A 22,022-nucleotide genomic window follows, 5' to 3' on the forward strand; every position below is an offset into this window, starting at 1 on the left:
TTTTTTTTAGTTTGCAGGATACATTAGTTACTTTTTACTTGGCTCTGCATTTGGTTCCTCTGTGGTTCTTTTTGTTAGTTTTTCAGATAAGCGAGAAATTGTCAAGAAAATGAACATGCTCCCCCCCCCCCAAACAACTAGCTAGAATTTAACTTAAGTCTTCTGAGGATGGTTATCTGCAAGTGTGATTGTGGGCTTCTTAAAAATGGTGACACTGAAAATTGTAGTATTATTATTTAGTTACTTATTTACTATAGAAATAAAGTCAAGATAAACAAAAAAATCATGTTTCACTTCTTCACTAAAAATCTGGGAGTGTGGCTGTGTAACTGCACAACTCACTTCCCCCTCTGAAAACAAAATACTTTTTAACAGTCTCTTATATAATAATATATACTCACAACAAACCTTTCCTGTTGTATGAATGGCATGCCATTTCTTTTCCCATCAGAGTAGTTTAGATGTTTTTCTATTTTGTTGGAGCCGATTTCAGTTTATGCCTAATTGATTAGCATCTCCTTTTCCTTTGTTTTATGCAGCATCATGGCTGAAGCAAGACAACCCATTCACCTTCTAGATGTTTGCCATCAAAAATTCTCAGAATTCCTGTTCAATGCTGAGCATAAGCACTTGGTGTGGTTGAGAGAAATTGAGGAAGAAGCCATGAAGATGTTTGATAAGTATAGAATCTTGAATTTTGCAAAATGGAAAGAGGGTTGAGTTTTTACTTCCAAGGGTTGTAAATTGATTTGGGGTCATATTTTCACAGCAAAGTTTATTGCCTAGGGTGGGATTTTTTTAAACTGATTTATGGAATCCTAGGGTTCCAGGAAAACAGGAGGAAGTTCTGAGAGTGAGTAAAAGCAAAATAATAATGGTAATAATACCAGTAATAAAAATAATAATAAATTTCTCCAACCCAGCTACATTTCTATCATTAGAGCGTTGTCTATTGGTCAGTGATTTGGGTATTTATTTCTTACCAGCAAGTTCTGCAACCTGAAAATGTATCATAATCATAATAGTAAAATTGGAAGGGACTTTGGAGGTCATCTAATCCCCTGCTCAGACAGGAAACCCTATACCATTTCAGACAAATGGCTGTCCAGTCTCTTCTTAAAAACTTCCAGTGTTGGAGCAGAGAGCAGGATATCTACTACAGGTAGTCCTCAATTTACAACTACAATTGAGCCCAAAATTGCTGATGAGATAGTTGTTAAGTGAGTCTTGCTGTTTTTAACGACCTTTCTTGCCACAGTTGCTAAGAGAATCATTGCAGTTGTTAAGTTAGTAACACAGGTGTTAAGTGAATCTGGCTTCCCCATTGTCTTTGTTTGTCAGAAGGTTGCAAAAGGTGATCACCGGTCCTTGCAACACGGCAGATGTCATATATGGGAATCAGTTGCCAAGTGTCTGAATTTTGATCACGTGACCAGTGGTGGGATTCAGCCAGTTCACACCAGTTCGGCAGAACCGGTAGCTAATTTTTTGTTGCCCAGGCCCTGAATGGACTTCCGGAAGCAGCATCCACACAGAGAACTGGTTGTTCACATATTTGAATCCCACCACTGCACATGACCACAGGGATACAGCGACAGTTGTGTGAAAAATGGTCCCCATGATCATGTGATCACAGTTCAGATGCTTGGCCACTGACTCCTACTTACGATGGTTGCAGTGTCCTGGGGTCATGTGATCAGCTTTTGCAACTTTCTCACAAGCAAAGTCAATGGAGAAGCCAGATTCACTTAACAACAGTGTTACTAACTTATCAACTGCAGTGATTCTACTTAATAACTGCAGCAAGAAAGATTGAAAAATGGAGCAAAACTCACTTAGGAAATGTCTCACTTAACAGGAGAAAGTTTGGGTTCAGCTGTGATCATAAGTCAAGGACTACCTGTACTGTACTTCCTTTGTCCATCCTCTTCCAAATAAAGATTAATTGGGAGGAGTTTATTAATTATCCTGAGTTAATGAATTCCTTTGTTACCAAATACAAGTTGTTCAGATAATGTCAAGAGTATAGTAAGTTACATTTCAGCATGGGTCATGAAAGATACAGACTTCCCTGTATTGCTGTTAATTGCAATTATTGAGATCTATAGGTTTTTTAAAAATTATTATTTTTGACCAGTAACAACTTTAATACTGAACCTGAACTGATGCCCAAAACACCATCTCAGAAGAAGAATCGGAAAAAGAAGCGGTCTTCATTTAAGGATGAAAATAAAGAACTAATTAGAAAAAGGTAGAAAAAATATTTAAGCTTTTTAATTTGGAATTGTACCCAAAGGTCTCAGGTTGTATGGATTTTTCTTGTGCTATAAGTTGCACAAGGTCTCCAGTACCTCTGTGTATCTGTCCATGTAAAAATAAGTATTTTTGATATTTGTCTGACAATATAGATTAATAAATTAATACAGCTTTCAGATTTCACCAAGATCATGTTCTTCTCTTTGCTAGTAATATCTTCCTATTACCATAATATACATGCACTTCCCTTTTTGTTTTTCAATTACGTCTTTAATCCTGTTTTTCCATATTGATTTATTTTGAAGGGCATTTATGTATACAGATAGACTTAAATCGGGTGTCAAACTCGCAATGTTATGTGATGTCGCGCGATGTATCGGAGCTTTTTCCCCATTGCTGGCAATGGGGTGGGCACGGTTTTGTCATGACGCGTCTGGCCCGTGGGCCGGCAGTTTGACACCCCTGACTTAGATGAAATCAACATGGTTAGGCAGCTGTTGATGGAGTAGTCTATGCTCACTGGTGACTAAAGAAAACTTATTAGAATGTTTTTAAAATAACTCCATTTTGCCTAAAAAAATAAGCATGGTAGATAGAGTCACTAGTGAAAAGATCTTCAATATCGTTAAGGTTGATGTTCATGGCCCTCTAAAATAAATAAATGTTTTGGTCTACCCAAAATAATGTTCTTTGATTTCTAAAGCAAATAACTTGCTGTTTCTTTTAGTTCATTAACTGTTGATATGATTCAATTAAATGTTTTGATAATTTTTACAAATCTTGGCATAACTTTATTAATGTTAGACCCAAATGTCTCACAATTGGAGATACAGGAAATGCATTGGTGTCTCCATATCATTTACTTTCAATAGATATTATTGTAAAAGCTTGCTATGTTATTACAACATTTTATATATAAATTATAGTGCTTCATATATACATTATACAAGTTTCTTTTTTCATACTTGTTGAATTTCCCTGCAAACTGCTCAAATTATTATATGCCAGTCCATGAATTTTATTTAAAGTATTATCCTTTACCCTTTTCTGATGAAAATGAAATGATTGCAATACATTTGAACACAAAGTAAAAGTTCCTTACATTTTACTTATTTTCAAGGAAATTTCCTCCCAAATAAGTACGCAGTAATTTAATTATTCTGCCTAGCAATTTTGTATTTTTAAGACACATTTATGTGCTCATGCATTTGTCTAACTGTATCTAGTAGCTTCTATACCATTTTTTAAGATATGTGGACTTAGATATGTGGCTGGGGAATTCTGGGAGTTGAAGTCCACATATCTTAAAGTTGCCAAGGTTGAGAAACATTGCTCTATATTTTATTAGGTGCCTAGTCAATGTAGTAAATATATAGTGATGTAGGAAATATAGAGAGTTATTTTAGTTTCTGCCAGAACAAATTTATTGAAATTGTTTTAATTTTTGAATTAACCATTTGTTTGTTTTTTAAGATTATCTAAAGGACATGGCAGTTTAAAGACTGAATTTTTTCAGAAGGTTTCTCCAAGAAGAGTACTGAATAATCTCAATGTGGGAGATGCAATATCTTTGCCAGATATTATGACGAACTCTTCTAAGGGAAGTTCAAAAGTACAGTCTGACAGGATATCTACGGGTCCAGTAGGGGAACCACTTGCTACTGGCTGCTATAAAAATGGTGAAGTACAGGAAAAAAGGAATGAGGGCATGAATAGAATCCCTGAAGTTTTTATTATCCATTCAGATGACCATTTAGCTGATAGTTCAAGGGTCACTGAAATTCCCATTATGTTAGACAGTCCTGCAATGCTAGTTCCGAACATCACTGATCCAATAAAGACAGAAAAAAATGGGAATGCATCAAGATTACCAAGTATACCCACTCTAAAAGAATCTTTAAATGGGAAGAACACATCTGGAGGAGAGATTCTACCCCAAGAATTACTTAATAATAATTTGGATCCAGAAGGTAAACTCTCCCAAGGCTTGAAAGAAAGTTCTGATGCCTCCACAGGGTCTTTGTCAGGCCATCGTCATCTTAGTAGACCACACAAACCTCCAAGGATCTCACTGGTGGAGAAATACTCACTGAGCAATAAAAGAAAAAGCACAATTCGAAAATCCCTCAGCAGGACAATTGCCAGGAAGCAAGCAACTCAGGACTCATCATCTGCTTCAAGTCGAGTAAGCTGTAAGTAAAGGCAGTTAACCATGTCAATATGCAATTGTAAATTGTAGGAGAGGTGTTTTTTTTTTAATCCCATTTATATCCCGCCCTTCTCCAAAGACTCAGGGCGGCTTACAATCTAAGAAGCACAAATCAATGTGCTTAGCAATAGCCTTCATTCGATGTATATGCCTGCTTATTAGGGCTTTCTCCCCCACCCCCAGCGGCATTTTTTTACAAAGTCAGCTTTTTGCCCCCAACAATCTGGGTCCTCCTTTTACCTACCTCGGAAGGATGGAATGCTGAGTCAACCTTGAGCCTGGTGGGACTCAAACCTGCACTAATTGCAGGCAGCTGGTGTTACTTAAGGAGGCATTAGCCCACTGCTCCACCAAGGCTCTTGATAGGTCCAACTGTTTTTTCCCCATAACAATACGATACAGGGCTTTCAAAAGGGGCATTTTGCAATGCTCAAGACACACTCAGAGTACCTTAAATATAAGTATTGCTTACATTTCCTACTGAAGTTAACTTGCTGACCTAGAAAGTGAGAGATGTGAGTTTGAGTTCTGGCTTAAGCATGAAACTAGCTGGGTGATTTTTGGGCCAGTCACTCTCTCTCAGCCCAATTCGTCTCGGGATTGTTGCTGTGAGGAAAATAGGAGGAGAAAGGAACATTATGCATTTTCACTGCCTTGAATTACTTCTAAAATAATAAAGGTGGACTAAAGATCAAATAAATGGAACCATCTTCCGGTCGAGCTCCGGATGGCGCCTGATCTCCGCTCCTTCCGGCGCGATCTTAAAACCTACCTTTTTGAACAAGCTGGCCTGGCCTGATGGGATGGGGTTGGGTTTTATAAACCGGTCTTAACTTTTTAATCTGTACTAATTTATTACGGGCATTGCTGTTTAATTACTTTTTAATTTTTGTATCTTGTTTTTATTATGTATTGCCCTGTTCACCGCCCTGAGTCCTTCGGAAGAAGGGCGGTATACAAATTAAATAAATAAATAAATAAATAAATAAATAAAATGCAAAATTTCATCACTTTTGGTCAGGCACGGTGAAAGTGTTAATGGGCTCGTAACTGGATATCCCGAGATAGTCTGATTATTCCACATATGGTATATTGTTCTCTACAGTTCAGAGACCTCAGCATATTTAAGACTGTCACTAGTGCAATTTGATAGTGAGAATATATTCTGCTTTTTGAAAATTTAGATTAATGTCTGGGCTTGCCTCTTTTCTAATTCAGATTTGGTATGGGTCTGCAGAGCATTATTTGCTTCCCAACTTAAGTCTTGAATTTATTCAGTTAGGTTAAAGTGTTTCTAGGCTTTGTTGGTAACATGTTTCCTGAAAAACTATATTTTGTCAGCAGAATTTGCCAGTTTATACTAAACAATATCACAGGTACTCATAACATAACTTTTATGCAAATCCAAATGAATATAATTTCCACTATGACTGTTATGATCAAACCTAGGCTTTGTTTGACAACATAGGTCTATTTTGGTGGATAAATTTAAGGAATGTGTATTATTATTTTTTAATTATATTTAAATGTATTTGCCAGTCACTTTCCAGAAACTCTTTATTTAAAAGATAAAAACAAGACAAAAACAACAAATGCTGGAAAGTGCTGGAATTCCTCCTGCAATGGGTGTGCACTTTCTCTTTTATTGAAAGCAATACTTATATGTATTCCTATACTTACTACATACTTAGTATACTTACTATATTTATTTAGTCTAACATTTCCATTCTCCAGGCCATAGTTCCACTGAAATATTTTCGAATGATGAAAACCACAAGCATGGGTAAGCAAACTTTTGAAAACCTTTGAAGGGTTCTAATAATTTAAAGCTTATTGAACTTCATCTAGAATCAACAAACATATTCTGAATCTGTAAACCTTTGAAATTGCTTGGAATTTTTTTAAAAAGGTTTGACTAGAATCTTATGCTTCTATTTGCATACTCAAAATTAATGCCATATTAAATGATTCAGAATCATGTAGTATTCAGACATCTGATTAAGAATTTGTGTTTTTCTAGAAGTGGAAAAGAGGTTATTCTTGGTATTTATCTCTTCTCCATCAACGCCACCAACTCTTCTTTGAGGAATGAAGAAAAGATTATCATAATACATCATTAGACTGTATAAAATACAAAATGACAAACAACAAATAAAATTTTCCTAAATTTTAAGTCAATAGGAAGAAAATAATCCAAGGTTTAATTTTATGGTGGGTGGATGGGTGAATGTTATAAGCGCATATACAGATATATACATCACCTCCAGCTTTTTGTTATTTATTTTGGTTTACTTTTTGAGTTTACCTGTGTAAGTATTTATATTTGTTTGGGACAAATATTTACAAGGATTATTTTTTCAGTAGTGCATGTTTTTGAAAGTTGGTGTTAAATGGTCTATACAACCCATTCTAGATGTTTGTCCCATCTTTTTGCCTGCGATCCCTCTTTAAGGACAGCTCCCTCGAACGAAGAGTGCATTTGTCTAAATAAGAGACAACTGTGTTATCAATTATTGTAGTAAAATTCTTTCCCATTTTTTTTCTTTCATTACAAATTTTATACATACCAGATACTAGGTTATGGTGGCAGATTAGTAGATAGGATTATTTCTGATAACAATGCCTATTCCATTTTTCATTTCAGTTGAACATTTTCAAGGAAACTGGAAAAAAATAGAGAAATCTATAATAATTCTACTGAAGTATTATTATGTTCCATTTTTATAGGATATATGAATGATGGAACATTAGATTTTTTATAGTTAGATGTTAGATTTACTATGGCAAAATTCTGGAAAACTAAATATATTTAATGATTTATCAATACAGAAAATAGCATTTGGTGAAAAATTAACATGGCAGTTAAGAATCTTGAACAATCCTTTAATTAAAAATTAATGATAAACTGGTGCTCATTTTTGCTATATTAGAAAAATACAGAGATTTATTTATTTTGCTTTTGTGCTTTTGTTTCAGCATTGAAGAGTATATATCTGTGATGTCCCTATGATTATTTATGGATTGTATGTACTGGTTTTAGAAATGAGTTGACTGAGGATGTACTGGTTTTAGAAATGTGTTGATTGAGGATTTGTATATATTTGTTGTATGGAGAAGATGCCATATTATTGGCATCTACAATCTAAAAGATTTGTAGCAAACATTATTATATGATTATATGATGCATTCAACATGGATCATACTGAATATTAAGATATTGAAGATGAGATAGGTGATGGGGAAAATGGAGTGAATGATTGCAAGTGATGCCTAAAAAAATTGGAGCATGTAAATGCATATGTGTACCTTAGTAAGCTTACTAAAGATGCGGAAATGAAAGGAAAAATAGGGTATATAAGTACTGGTAAAAGATAATGAATAATATGTGGATTGTTGTGAGGATTGTTTGAAAAAATGTAAATACGGTAGTTGTATTTAAAAGCGTGCTTCTGCACTCTTATGTGGAAACAAGAGCTGGATGTGTTAAGAAATGTGAATATACATTGGCTTCAGTGGGAATGGTTTGCTTAAGAAATACGAGTAGTAAAATAGAAAGAAATAGGATCAAGAATGAATTGGTGAATGAATGTGGTTTTAATATAGAAGTGAAAATGAAGCGCTACACATTGTTGATATGGCCATTCAGAGAGAATGAATGAGGATTAAATTACAAAGCTAATATATGAAAGAATATATGAAGAAAAAAATGAATACATGAATAGGAAGACACATTCATGATAGAATGGTGAGTTCCTGAAAATGTCAGAGCTGGTACTGTGAAAGAAAAACAAAACTCAGTAATGAAATTAGTAATGAATCAGTAATGGAAACAAATATGACTTGCAAATATAAAAAATTATGAAGAGCACTGTGAATGACTTGGTTGGAAACAGAAAACTAAAATAAAGTTTAGTTAGATTTCCTTTTTTTTATCTCCTGCCTTTCTTTTCTTTTTTAGTACATTTGACTTTCCCCCTATATTTTACATATCATTGCTTCTCTGAAAGGAAATAGCATGGTGGGTATATATTCACATTTAGTCTTCATTCAGCAACCAAATTTGAGACCAGGAAACAGTTGTTAAGTGAAGTTGTGACTATGCTTATGATCTTATTTCAATTTGACTTTGCTTTACAGATCTGCAAAAGTCATAAATTCAAGGATCAGTTGCAACAGTTGTAACTATAAATGGCCACTAAATGAGGCAGTCGTGTGTGTGTGTGTGTGTGTGTGCGTGTGCGCGCGCAAACATCCATTTTCAGACATCCATTTTGACTGTTTTTTGCATTGTTTTTATGTTGTCTTTAAATAGTATCTGTTGATCACAGTACATTTAAATAAAATAAAGAAAACTGGAAAAAAGAATGGTTAATATTTGCCCAAATTCTCTCTTTAGGTCTTTGACACAGAATGCTGAATTAGGAGAGGTAAGGTCTTGAAGATATACCTATTTGGATTTACGTGATGCATTGCCTTTTTGCCTTTAGGGCAGTTCTCTGAACTCTGATCACAATTCTTAAGATATTTCTAAAGTTATATAATTGAATTTACCATTCCAGTTAATTATTCAGCCAAGGTTGTGGGTGACTAGTGCTTCAAGTCATCGATTAGAATGCATAAATTTTAATTCTGTGGAGATGTGAGAATGTCCAGTCCTACTGAAATCAATGGATTTAGGACCATCTAAATGCAGAGGACCTGCTGGAACAGAAAATAAATACGCTATTCAGCATAGCTTTCAACTTCAACTCTGCAGTTTAATACCCAATATGATTTTGGGAAGGTGATTCTATTTGACACTTGTTTTCCATTTATATGTGTCTTTTCTGAATAACTAATTTTGTGTAATTATCTCATTTAGGGAGGTTTAGCATTGTATAATGGTGAACAATCAAGTAAAGGAAGTAACTTGAAGTTACTATATCAAAGGGTGGAATAATCTCTGCTTACCTAGGCAGGGTATTGCTATTAAAAGATTTTTTAAAGCAAGCTATTCTCTTTTATAGACCAGTTTATATGACTGGGCTAAAATTGCAGATGATAGTTTTATCGAGTGTCATTTCAATATGCAGTTTCTCAGTCCATGCAGATACATATTCCTCTAGTCTTTCTAGACTGTGGAAAGTTTAGAAACAGTTTTATTGGATCTTCACACGTAACATATCATTTTCAGACTCCTCTTCTTGATAAGTATTTTCATGACTTTGACTGGGTCTCTCTTAATGGGTACTAATTTTGCTTTTCGTGAAGATGAAAAATTGAAAATTAACAGCATGTTATGACAATCCTCTTTGCCTTCCTTGGACAATGTGAGAAATGTTTATTATTGTATTCCTATGTAAGTAACAGCTACTTTGAGTAGAACCAGACACCTGATGAAACATGTTGAGGTTGCTTTCTTAGTAACAATGTAGAAATGGTTTGCCATTGCCTATTACTGAATTCTTTTTTCCATTTCTCATCCCACCCAAGCACTGTCCATCTTTTTAAGAACTGAAAAAGTCAGCTAAGAGCCGCCACCTTCAATGACATACTTATGTGAGATGTTATTTAACAAAAATAAAAAATAACAGTTCTTGCATTTGTTCCCATTGATAGCCCTGCTGCTTTAAAGTTTTTTCCTGCTTTTCGAATCAATCAGCATCTTGACACATGCAGTCAACTTAAAATGAGAGCCCAGATATGGGAAAATATTTTAAGAGCAATATTCTTATATATATCTCTTTATCTAGAAAGTGCAAAAATAATATATTGTGGTTTTTTTCTTAGCCTCTGAACAGTCTACAAAAAGAGCCTTGGGCTCTGGATGCATCTAGTCTAATTGTTAGCACCCCTATGCACAACCCAACACAACTTGAGAGGCACCAAGACAAGACTTGCAATAAAGGTAAATAATGTCATGGACAGATAGGACTTTTAAATGCTGTTAAAACACTTAAGCAAATTATTCTATTTTTCCCTATATAATTTTTATGCATACGATCTTTGTCTAGACTTTTATTTTTAAGTCATAACATAAACAGTTGTCATTATATTTGCTAATATATTTAACGTCACTGTAATTAAAATTTATGAAGGAGTTTTGAATCATGATATAGTTTTTCTATTTACATTAGTGCTACTAAGATCAAGTTCTGTCCACTATATATGCTTTATTTCAACTTAGCTGTTTTTATTAGGCAAAAAGATTTTGTGGCAAGGCTCTCTTACTAATTGTGCTTTTCTTGCAGACAGACTTGAGACTACTATTACTGACTCTCACATCAGCAATTCTGAAGATTTAGCCAGGAACAACAGTTCCCATGAACCAATGCAGAATATCCGGTATTCATCCATCCATCCTTCCTCCCTTCCTCCCTCCCTCCCTCCCTCCCTCTTTTCATATACCTGTCAGTATTAGATTAATGAAATGAAATGGTTTGAATTCTATCAATTAGCAATTATCTGGAAAATAGGAGGCAGAAGGAGTCTGAGGTACTCCTTCACCTCAGTATGTTCACCACCCAGAGTTATTCACAAAAATATTAAAGACAGGATATAATAATAATAATAATAATAATAATAATAATAATAATAATAATAATAATAATAATATAATAACAACCCCCTGCTAAGGCAGGAAACCCTATACCATTTCAGACAAATGGCTGTCCAGTCTCTTCTTAAAAACTTCCAGTGTTGGAGCATTCACCACCTCTGGAGGCAGCTTGTTCCACTGGTTAATTGTTCTAACTGTCAGGAAGTTTCTCCTTAGTTCTAGGTTGCTTCTCTCCTTGACTAGTTTCCATCCGTTGCTTCTTGTCCTGCTTTCAGGTGCTTTGGAGAATAGCTGGGCTCCCTCTTCTTTGTGGCAGCCCCTGAGATATTGGAACACTGCTATCATGTCACCCCTCACCCTTCTCTTCATTAAACTACACATACCCAATTCCAGCAACCGTTCCCTATATGTTTTAGCCTCCAGTCCCCCAATCATCTTTGTTGCCCTTCTCTGTACTCTTTCTAGAGTCTCAACATCTTTTTTACATCGTGGTGACCAAAACTGGATGCAGTATTCCAGGTGTGGCCTTACCAAGGCATTGTAAAGTGATATTAGTACTTCACATGATCTTGATTCTATCCCTCTGTTAATGCAGCCTAGCACTGTGTTGGCTTTTTTGGCAGCTGCAGCACACTGCTGGCTCATATTTAAGTGATTGTCCACTAGGACTCCGAGATCTCTCTCACAGTTACTACTATCGAGCAAGGTACCACCTATACTATACCTGTGCATTTGATTTTTCCTGCCTAAATGTAGAAGCTTACTTTTTTCACCATTGAATTTCATTTTGTTAGATAGTGCCCAGTGTTCGAGTCTGTCCAGATCCTCCTGTATCTTAAGCCTATCTTCTGGAGTATTGGCTATTCCTGCCAGCTTGGTGTTGTTTGCAAATTTGATGAGTTCCCCATCTATCCCCTCATCCAAATCGTTTATGAAGATGTTGAAGAGCACTGGGCCCAGAACAGAGCCCTGGGGCACCCCACTACACACTTCCTTCCATGTAGATGCAGCTCCATTGAGGACCACACGCTGCGTACGGCCTGTCAGCCAGCTATAAATAAATACATTCCTGCTATACTGATACAGTATTAAAATAAGATAGATAGAACTGCCTTTATAAATGTTCATAAGTAATGGGTTGAAAACACTGGCTTTTTTATGAAACAGAATCTTGTGAATGGTTGGATTCATAGCTCATGAGAGTGGTTGGATTCATAGCTCATTTTCAGTGCTTTATACATACATACTTACATGCATCCTTTCTCTTTCCCTCTTTTTACTTCTCTCTTTTCCCCAACTTTAAGACTTTTCCAAGATTTTCCACTTTGACTTTTGAAGAGACTAGTTTTTGAAGGAGAACTCCCAAACTTTTTGGATATGCTGAATGGTAAAATTCTTAAGTTAATCCACTAAACATGGATACGTACACTGTATAACTGAGAAAACCTTGTGTATTCTCTTTTTTCCAGGAAGCAAAGTTACAGACAAGCAGTGGAGGACCTACCTGCTCCTTCATGCGCAGAAGATAAAAATCCTAGTCCTTTCACTCCTACAACCACATCCACTTCTGCAAAGAAAATGCTGCCAACATCTGGCCCATCCAAGGTAGGTAAATGTCATATTAATATACTCTTGTGCGTAATGCCCAAGTAGTAAAAAAAGCAAATATACTTTTCTGACAGATAATACGACCTTTCAAAAACTTCTTTCAAACCATGCAAAAGAATCAGCTTCTCAAATCTCCTGGGTCTTCAGGGAACAAAGTCCCCAAACATAGTACTCCCTGTAGATCTGCCACCAAGGTAAGAGGGTTTTTTTCTTAGTTTAAGTTTAGAAATAATAGCAATCTTTGTATCAGGAAGTCCTGCTAAAATTAGTTAGAGAAACCAGATCTTTGTAGCAGAGAAAATGTTTTGCATGATGGAGTCTAAGTTCAACTCCTGTTTCAGTCATGTAGGTCTAAGGGCCTGTGTGTGAGTGAGTGTGAGTGTCTCTCTGTGTGTGTTTGTGTGTGTGTGTGTGTGTGTGTGTGTGTGTGTGTGTGTGAGAGAGAGAGAGAGAGAGAGAGAGAGAGAGAGAGAGAGATGAATACGATGAATATCAGAAAACTAGCTACTAATGGTATTAGTAATGATACTAAAGTATTATTATAAGACAGTTCTATGCTTAAAGAGTTATAGCTCCTTATACCACATTTTTGCACCACAGCAAACACATTGATTTTATAAAATATCACAACATGGCACTATGAGAATAGGGGGATGTCCATTGGGGAGACCAGTAAGAGAAACTGAATGTGGTCAGCTCTTGTTTCTCTTCAAAGTGCTGTAGATATACAGTAATTTCAGTGCTGATGTCCTTGCTTGCTATGGCTAGGAGGATAATGAAGGTATTTATTCTGAGCCTGCTGCCATATTGCATTTTTCTATAGTCCTTTGGTTCACCGATATAAATAGGGCTGTTATTCAATCACACTGATAAATGAGATAGTCATTAGGCATTTATGTTTCTGGAAGTTAATTTGTATTTTCTTTCCATGTTCATTCTACAAAGGGGGAGTTTGTTGTAAGTAACTATCTTCCTTATTTTCTGGGTTGTGATCCTAGTCCTTCAAATTGTTTAAAAACACTTAACTGCCCTAAAACCACTGTTCACTCTTGTTTTGGACATGGGTCATTTTGCACGTGCTGGTGTTTTGCACTACCACATTTCCTTGGTGTGATTTAATCTGGATACAAAAGATGGAAGAAAAAAATGCTGGCAATTGGGCACAAATGGTCACAGCAACTTCAGTTAATATAAGTCTTACATAACCTCTTAGGAAAAGGAGCGCCAGCGTCTGGAGAGTCTTCGAAAAAAACAAGAAGCAGAGCAACAGAGAAAGCAGAAAGTGGAGGAAGAAAAGAGACGTCGGTTGGAAGAGATAAAACTGTTAAGTACCTGTTTATACCCGCATGCAAATAGGGATTACACTGAATAATTGCTTTTAGTGATAATATTGTGCAATATAACTTTTCTAGAATGTGGACATTACAGGAACAGATACATGTTTATAAAAATCTAGCAAAATTACCCGTGTAAATTTTTTGTGAGCAACAAAAAAAAAAGCTTCATCAGGTTAAATGAAGTGCTTTCTACATATTACACAGAAAGCGTGAAGAGCGACTGCGAAAGGCATTGCAAGCTCGAGAACGAGTAGAGCAGATGGAGGAAGAAAAAAAGAAGAGAATGGTACAGAAATTTTTTCAGCTTGATGAAAGAAATGACAAGGTATAAAATGGCCTGACAACAGATTTTCTTCATGATTGTCTTCACATATTAACAGTCATCTGGAATGTTCAAACATCATATTAAGCCAGAAATCTGGAGGGAACAAAGAAGAAGCTGATACATTTTGCTGGGTAGTTCCACTTAAGATATTCTTGAACGTGTCCAAGGAATAGGAACCCACATTTGTTAGGATAATCAGTTCCAATGTCAGATTGCTCTTACTGTTAGGATGTTTTTCTAATATGCATTCAGAATTTCTTTCCTATAATTTAAATCCATTATTTTACATATTACACTCTGGATTGATAGAAAACAAGTCATGACCTCCTTTGCTACCAAAAAACCACATGGGAGTGTCCATAAAATGATTTGAATTCAATACGAAGGAGACTTTACCTTGGCTTTTAATGTCCCTCTAGTCCTAAATATATATTTATTATAGCAATAGTACTTAGACTTACCTACCGCCCCATAGTTCTTTACAGCACTCTCTGGGCAGTTTACGATGTCATCTTATTTCTCCCAACAATCTGGGTGCTCATTTTATCGATATTGGAAGGATGGAAAGTTAAGTCAACCTTGAGTCTGTCAGGATCGAACTCCAGCCTGTGGGCACAGTTTGCCTGCAATATCACATTCCAACTACTGTACCACCAGGGCTTGTTATGTAAAATATCTCCCCAGTCTTTAATTCAAAATAAAATAGATAGAATTTAAAGTTCTTTGCACAGATGCGAGAGGAGAAAACAGCAGAAGAAAAGGCAAAGAAATCTATAAAGAAAATAGAAGCAGATTTCCGAAAACTGAAACTGCCACAAACGGTAAGCACTATATTGACTTTCCAGTAAAATGGAATTATAGAGGAGGCTCTGTATGCCACAACTAGAATAGGCAAACTCCAAAGAGGCTTTGATCATACTTAAGAAATAAGGTTTTTATTACTATGTGATCAAAAATATGAAAGCCTCACAAATTGTTTAATTGCTGCTGGCTTGTTGTTAAAGAATATCTAAAGGGAATGAAGGATGAACAGATTGTATAAGTACTCATGTTAGTGTAGCTTTTTTAATTCACATTCATAGGCCCAAGCATTTCCGTTTGTTTGGAGATATGATAAATGTAGAATTTTCTACTTGAGACACTACTTTCTTTGTGTCTTGAAGAATGGTGTAGTATTCTGTTCTTGATCTGACAATATATATTGGTAAGATTTGAAAAATAGTAGCTGTAACCACCTCATTTCTAAAATTTGTTTTTAACATATGTATTACTGCAATAAAAACTTTTATATAGTTTTTATATAAATACATGAGTGTAGACTTCTCACCGGCACTGTAAATGTTCTTGTTTTTCCATATATATTTCTCTCTCTGTGTGTGTATGTGTGTGTGTGTGTGTGTGTGCACGTTGTGTATATATGTATTCTTGCATGTATGAAAGACATTGATTCTCTATGCTTGTTTCAGGAAGAAGGGCCAAAGCTTCAAGAAGGTCCAGAAAAATGGAGAACAATTGGGGAAATTAAGAAAATGCTGGAAATCAATAGCAATAGACAGGAAAAGGGGTGAGAATTTTGTTTCCTTAATTCTGTAAGCTACCCATTTCAATAGAAGATGAGTGGCAAATTAATAAATAAAATAAATAAATAAGGAGGAGAACTCTGAAGGTTGAAACTATGGGTAAGTCAAAGTTCAAGGAATTACAGGAGACCCAAAAACAATCAAAACTGAAAAGGATGAGCCAAATAACCAACTTTGAAATGCTATTACTTCCTTTGAAGGTAATATCCAGGAAAGCTATTCACATTTGGGGAAAGTTTACATTCCCAACCAACTTTTTTGAGAAAGATTTTGCAGTGATCCCAGGGGAACTTACTTCCAAGCAATCAGTGCACTGGAAGTATTTCTGAATTAACTCACCTTTGTTTTTAGGCACCAAAGGAACCAAGATAAAGAGAAGCTGGTGAAAGTTCAGGAACTCACTATAGTTAAGGAAGAGGAAGACAATGTAAAGGTGTGTTAACTTATTGAAAACCCAATACATGGGAGGGGGGATTAAGATCAAGCAAGCTTTTGCCAGCAAATAATATTTTCAGCTGCATTTCCAAAATGTATGGCTTCAATTTCTCCCTGCCACTTTGTTTCTGTCTGAAAGGAATAATGCTTTTGCATGTCACTTAGTATTCTAAATCTTTAGGGGAGATAACATATTGTTAATCACACATTTCCTCATGTGATTTATGGAAACTGAAATTATATATACTTAAAGCAGATTATGCAACTGTAGTTGGTTTTGCCCTAGGACCAGGAAAAAGGCAACGGTTATAACTGTAGTCCTTCTTTGCACACAAACAGTAATTATGATGGAAGAAAATGGGGCAAATGTTATATTTCACTGTGTGTTTCTTCAGTCAGGTAGCAATTAAAGCAAAAAAAATATCTGAGGATTCTTTAATGGATCATTTAATAAATATCTAAGAAGAAAATAGTTCTAAAGAATAGATAGATTGACGTATGTTGCTTTTGTGTGAAGCCACTACTGCAAATAGATTAAATTGGTTGGCCCAGTAACTAAGACTCTTCTCTGGTTAATAGGAAGAAGAGAATCCTGTTTCACGGGCTCAGCTGCAGCAGGACGAGACAGCTGTGCAGGTAGAAACTGTCCCTGATGCATGTGGGTGGCTGAATATAACTGCGCAGGTGAGTAGGAACTATTTTGCAGGCTTCTCCTGCAAGATGGGAAATGACTGAGGCCTGCAGTCTGTTATTTAGGTCTTCCCCCATTTGCAAATTGCCATAGCAGAAATATAACTTGTCAATCTCTTTATGTTTTCCTCATGTGTTCCCATGATACTGCCTTTAGCTTATCACCAAGCCATGAAAGAGATTGACCTGAGTACCATACTCATAATTGGTGATGAAGTCACCTCATTCAAGCACTGCCCAAAGGAAGCTTCAAGGTCTATTCAGTCTGTTAGGCTTTGCCACTACTGTACCTACTTGAAAAGAAATCAAATGTCTGCAACAACTCGAGACAGGATCAGGAAGATATATTGCTTTGGTTTTCTGCCTACCCAAGGGTAGACGGAAAGCATTTTGCCTCAGCAGTGGAGAAAGGCATGTAAACTGGATGTAGAAAGTATTGACATTGTCCAAGGATTGGAATGGTTTTCCGCTTCTAAATTAGAGGGACACTTCTGTACATATATACCTGTTCTGCTTTCAGATAGACAAACATCAGCAAAATTTATCTTATGTGATTGTTTTCTTTCCTCTTTTTGTTCTGTCATCACTCAGATACTTTCTGACACAAGGTTTTGCTTCTGGAACTCCATACATTCTTTCTCCCTGAAATGTCAGTAGCTTTGCTGTTGAATGAATATTGAACATTTCTATCATAGTTATCTTTATTTATCAAAATACGTAGTCCCCCATGCTTAACCGGGCCATCTTTGATATACTTTAATGACTTCTTTGATTTAAATCTTATATTAAACACAAATGAAGGCGAATATATATGTCCCAGGATAATATTTCAGGATCCAATCTGAGTTGGTCACTGGGACCAGAGGTTTAGTCTTCCGAGCTTTCGGACTCTAGGCTAGAGAGAAGTTCCCTGACGATGGTTCTCCAGCACGAGTCCAAAAGCTCAGAGGTCAAAACCTCTGGTCCTGGTGATCATCCCAGATTGGATCCTTATATTAAGCACTTCCTGAACTACATGCCATCTGTAAAATATAATCCATGCAGGAGAGGAATCTCTTAATATAATGAATGCAGGGGAGGAATCTCTATTTGTGCTGTAAACAGTTGTGGGTTCTGCAATATTTGTATAAGATCACAAGAGGGCAGAGAAACATGACTGATGAAGTTCACTGATTACTCAGTTGAAGGGAAAGGTTACTGTGCTCAAATTGTTGCTCTCTGAAACGTAATCCATGCTTTCTGTGGTCCCATTTTAAGTAATCATGTATGTTAAGGTATTTATAATAAGATCCACAAGTATTTATGATAAAGTATTTTTCTGAAATTACTATTCTGAAATGTCAAATAATTTTTTAGAGGTAGTTTGGAGATTAAAATTCTGGGTATAATTTGATCTGTAATAGTCATAGCTATATTTATTTTAATGCGTTGTGATACAAAGGACTTCAGCATCTGCAAGCTAAACATTAATCTGCCAGTTATGTGGAAAGTACAACAGGTGAAGGGCTGAAAGAATTGTAAATAAACATGAGTTAGAGAATTGAAAGAAAAAAAACCCTTGGATTAATGTTTCACATTCAAACACCTTCATTTTAGCTAAGCTAAAGATAGAGCTAGAATGTTTGAAGTATGCCATTAAATGTCCAGTATCTTACACAAAATAATTTGAATTATGCCTTTATTTAAAGTCTTACTGACTTTAGATACACATCTGTTATAGATTTAAGCAAAATAAAATAATGCAGCATATTAAAAATATGTTAGCATAGTAAGAAAACCTATAGTTATTATTTCAGCCATTTAAGGAGGAAGAGACATTATTTTGATGGGTTTCTGAGTTTGTGAAATGTATTGAAACAAAGTTAATGCTGGTACATAAAACAGCCAAACTTATGTAGTCATTTGTTCTTTTTTTAATGCAATTGTTTCCATTTGGCATATTCAAATAGAAAATTTGCCTCTACCCACTGTCGCCCCCTTACTTTATTTTTAGAAGCTTGCAGAAGAGAATCATCTGGGTTTTGTGGTTCAGTCATCTGCCTCTTTCTACTTATTCATTTTTCAGACAGTAATCATTGATTTCACTGTATATCGTTGGTAAAGACCTTCAAATTCTATTATTCATTTGTCTGTAAACACTTCTGGGGGAGAAGAGCAACCTTTCCATAACCTTTGTGTATAGTATAACTTTTAGCTGCTGCTTCCATGAAAAAGTGTATGCATAAATTTTGGAAAGGCAAGCAGGGTGGTCACAAAGAGCCACTGTTGATAACTGCTGTGTTTGTAACATTAATTTATGCATTCAACCTTCCCTGTATTTTAGAAATGTTATAGTGGGAATGCCAACCAAGTGGATGCCCAAGATCTGAAAGATACAAAGTCTCTTAAAGTCAATCTGAATGACTATGGAATGGATCTGAATAGTGACGATTCCACTGATGATGAGAGTCAACCTCGCAAACCCATCCCTTTGTGGGCCAGCGGTATATGCGTCTTTCAGATTTACATTTTACAGCATTTCTTGTATCTTATGGAAATTTCTTTTATGATAAGAGTAAAAGAAGGAAAAAATAGAGCCGGTCAAAATTCAGTAAATTATCGTATGAAACAATAATACTGATAATTGGAAAATCTGTATTCTTTTCCATAGTGCCAACCTTGTTAGGCCACTAACCAATGTATGTCTTTGACTTGGAGTGACAAGCAGTTTAATATACTTGTTTTCTGCAGGCCAGTTGATTATTATTAGAATCACTGGACAAACTTCACATTCTGGCCATTTTATACATTGTAGAAGTACTTTGGTTGGAGATGGGTTGCTGCCTAAAGAATTACTCACGTATGAAAAATGGTTATTTCCTCAGGGGTTCAACTTAATGAAGCTGTTACATACCAGTACTACAATCCTCCAGATATCGACAGGTTTTTTGGTCTCATATCAAGCCCTAAGCTAGAGAATATCTTCTATAAAAGTAAGCCAAGGTATTTCAAGCGTACAAGTTCAGCTGTATGGCAATCACCACCTCTTCCTGGATCCAAACCAGCACTCCGGACGTCCAACAGCATGAAAAAATACTGAAACTATTTCTTGTCTAGCTATACTTATGTTGCATCTGTAAATCATTTTAGTATTTTATATGTTATATAATAAAGGTTGAAATGTTATATCTATCTTTAGCATTTCAGGGAACTATGATTTGCTTCATATTATGTTCCAAGGGATTCATCCTATTTTCTAGCAATTGTACTAATGAGGAAAAAAATTAACAGTAGTTACAATCTGATATATTGTTGGTTGGTCTTCTCATTATGCTACCCAATACTAAAAGATTCTTAACTTTGAGAATTGATTGTTACAGTAATTGCAAGTGCTTCTATCACTTGCAATTGGTTTATGTCTGTTTTCTAATTCTGTTCTGGCTTATGCGTATTATACCCAGAGTTTTATAATTAGATCAATGCATATAGATTCACTTCCCTAAAAGGATATGCTTCTCTGTTATGTGACATACAAAATTGTATAGATTCACAAATAAATGTTTTGCTTGTTTTCTAGAAAGACAATGAGTTCAGGGATTTTACATTTCACGATTACAGTACTTGCTTGTCAAAGGGTAAAGTATAGGTACTTAGTTGAAATAACCTGTGATCATAATTTATGATCATCACTGCCTGCTGTATGTTTCACTGTGCAAAGAGATTGAAGATTTTTCTGCTAGCATCTTGATTTATAGAGATGTAAGTTATTTTCTGCTCTTTGTTTCGGCCATGAAGGGTTTTGCATTCTATATTTTAAATATGGGGTAGCTTCTGCCCCCTGAAATTTTAATAATTGTTCTTTTGGTTTCATTTTTGAGGAAATAAATTTTGGGGTTGTTTCATCATAACCAATGAGAGGAAGGAGCAATCCTTCCTTATACTTCAAAATGAAAAATCATCCTACATCAACATATTATAATTAGTGTCTTCTCAGCAATTATACATAAAAGACATCCGTGTGTGAGAAGTCCAATTCAAGTAGTATAGGCAACTCTTAGTTTTAAAAAATATTGAACCAAGATATTACTACTTACTGTTTTACAGGGAAAGTGAACCCTGGAGTTGATAGAGCAGATTTTAATTGTATCTTTTTTTTGTTTTTGATGCAGACAGGGACAATCTGTTTAATCAGACCATCTTCATGCTTTCTGTGTCTTTTAAACAGTTTTGAAATTAATGGACTAGAGACAATATATATGTCTGCATGATAAATATAAATGGGATATATCTATGCATAAATAAAGATGGAGAAGATGTGAAAGTCTTTAATTGCCTTCAGTTTGCATCCCTCTCTTGTTTTGTTTTTCAGCTATTCACACTAACCTTTATAACGTCTATCAGAATAGATTTATTTGGTTTTCTCTGTTCCAATTTGGATATGCTTAACAACAAAGCAGAAGGAAGAAAAATTTGAATCTGTGTAATGACGGAAAGCTGTTTGGTAATTCTGGAGGAAAGAGAGACAAAAAAAAACACCAAACAACAACAACCCACCCCTTGTTCAAGACTGCCTACTAGGGTCATGAGTCACCTCAATAAAAAAAAGCCCATTCCAACTCGGCCTCTTTTGTTTGCATAAATTTGAAACTTTGTGGCCATAATGTAATTTACCTTTAATATGTATTTAAGACTGCAGGTGTTGATTCAGAACGAATGGATTGTATTTCTTTGTACTTTACCAATTGCATAATTGTGTGGGAGTTTTTTGTTTTTGGTATCTGAGTAAAATGGACAGCTAGTACTGAATGATCATTTGATACCAAACAGCAACCAATTAATCTCTAGAAAAATTAAGAGAATCCAGGTAATACCTATATTAAAAGGATTGCATTTACTATCAATTTGTTCCTGAACAAAATTCCTTAGTACTAGTAAAATCTCATATGGCTTGATTTCTGGAGAAAATACATATGTTTCCCCATTCTTTGAGATTGCAACTGTGGTTGCTATGGACTTCTTTCACACAATAGAATCAAATCTTCCCTATAGTCAGGCATCCTAATCT

General features: G+C 35.5%; 1 protein-coding gene across 1 annotated transcript; it reads left to right on the forward strand.

The window, feature by feature from the left end:
• Nucleotides 1-543: 543 nt before the first annotated feature.
• Nucleotides 544-21,663, forward strand: LOC310632054 (inner centromere protein-like; the record flags this gene model as incomplete). The annotated part of the gene is made up of 17 exons (XM_083348940.1): nt 544-680; nt 2,138-2,251; nt 3,730-4,448; nt 6,200-6,248; nt 8,862-8,892; nt 10,235-10,352; nt 10,696-10,789; nt 12,473-12,608; nt 12,686-12,805; nt 13,825-13,934; nt 14,153-14,273; nt 15,005-15,094; nt 15,740-15,837; nt 16,205-16,286; nt 16,868-16,972; nt 19,302-19,461; nt 19,843-21,663. The coding sequence occupies 17 exons, from the start codon at nt 544-546 to the stop codon at nt 20,055-20,057; spliced, it is 2,499 nt and encodes an 832-aa protein (XP_083205066.1). The 3' UTR covers nt 20,058-21,663.
• Between the last annotated feature and the right edge of the window lie 359 nt (nt 21,664-22,022).

Source organism: Vipera ursinii, assembly GCF_947247035.1.
Source record: "Vipera ursinii genome assembly, chromosome: 1".
Taxonomy (NCBI): domain Eukaryota; kingdom Metazoa; phylum Chordata; class Lepidosauria; order Squamata; family Viperidae; genus Vipera; species Vipera ursinii.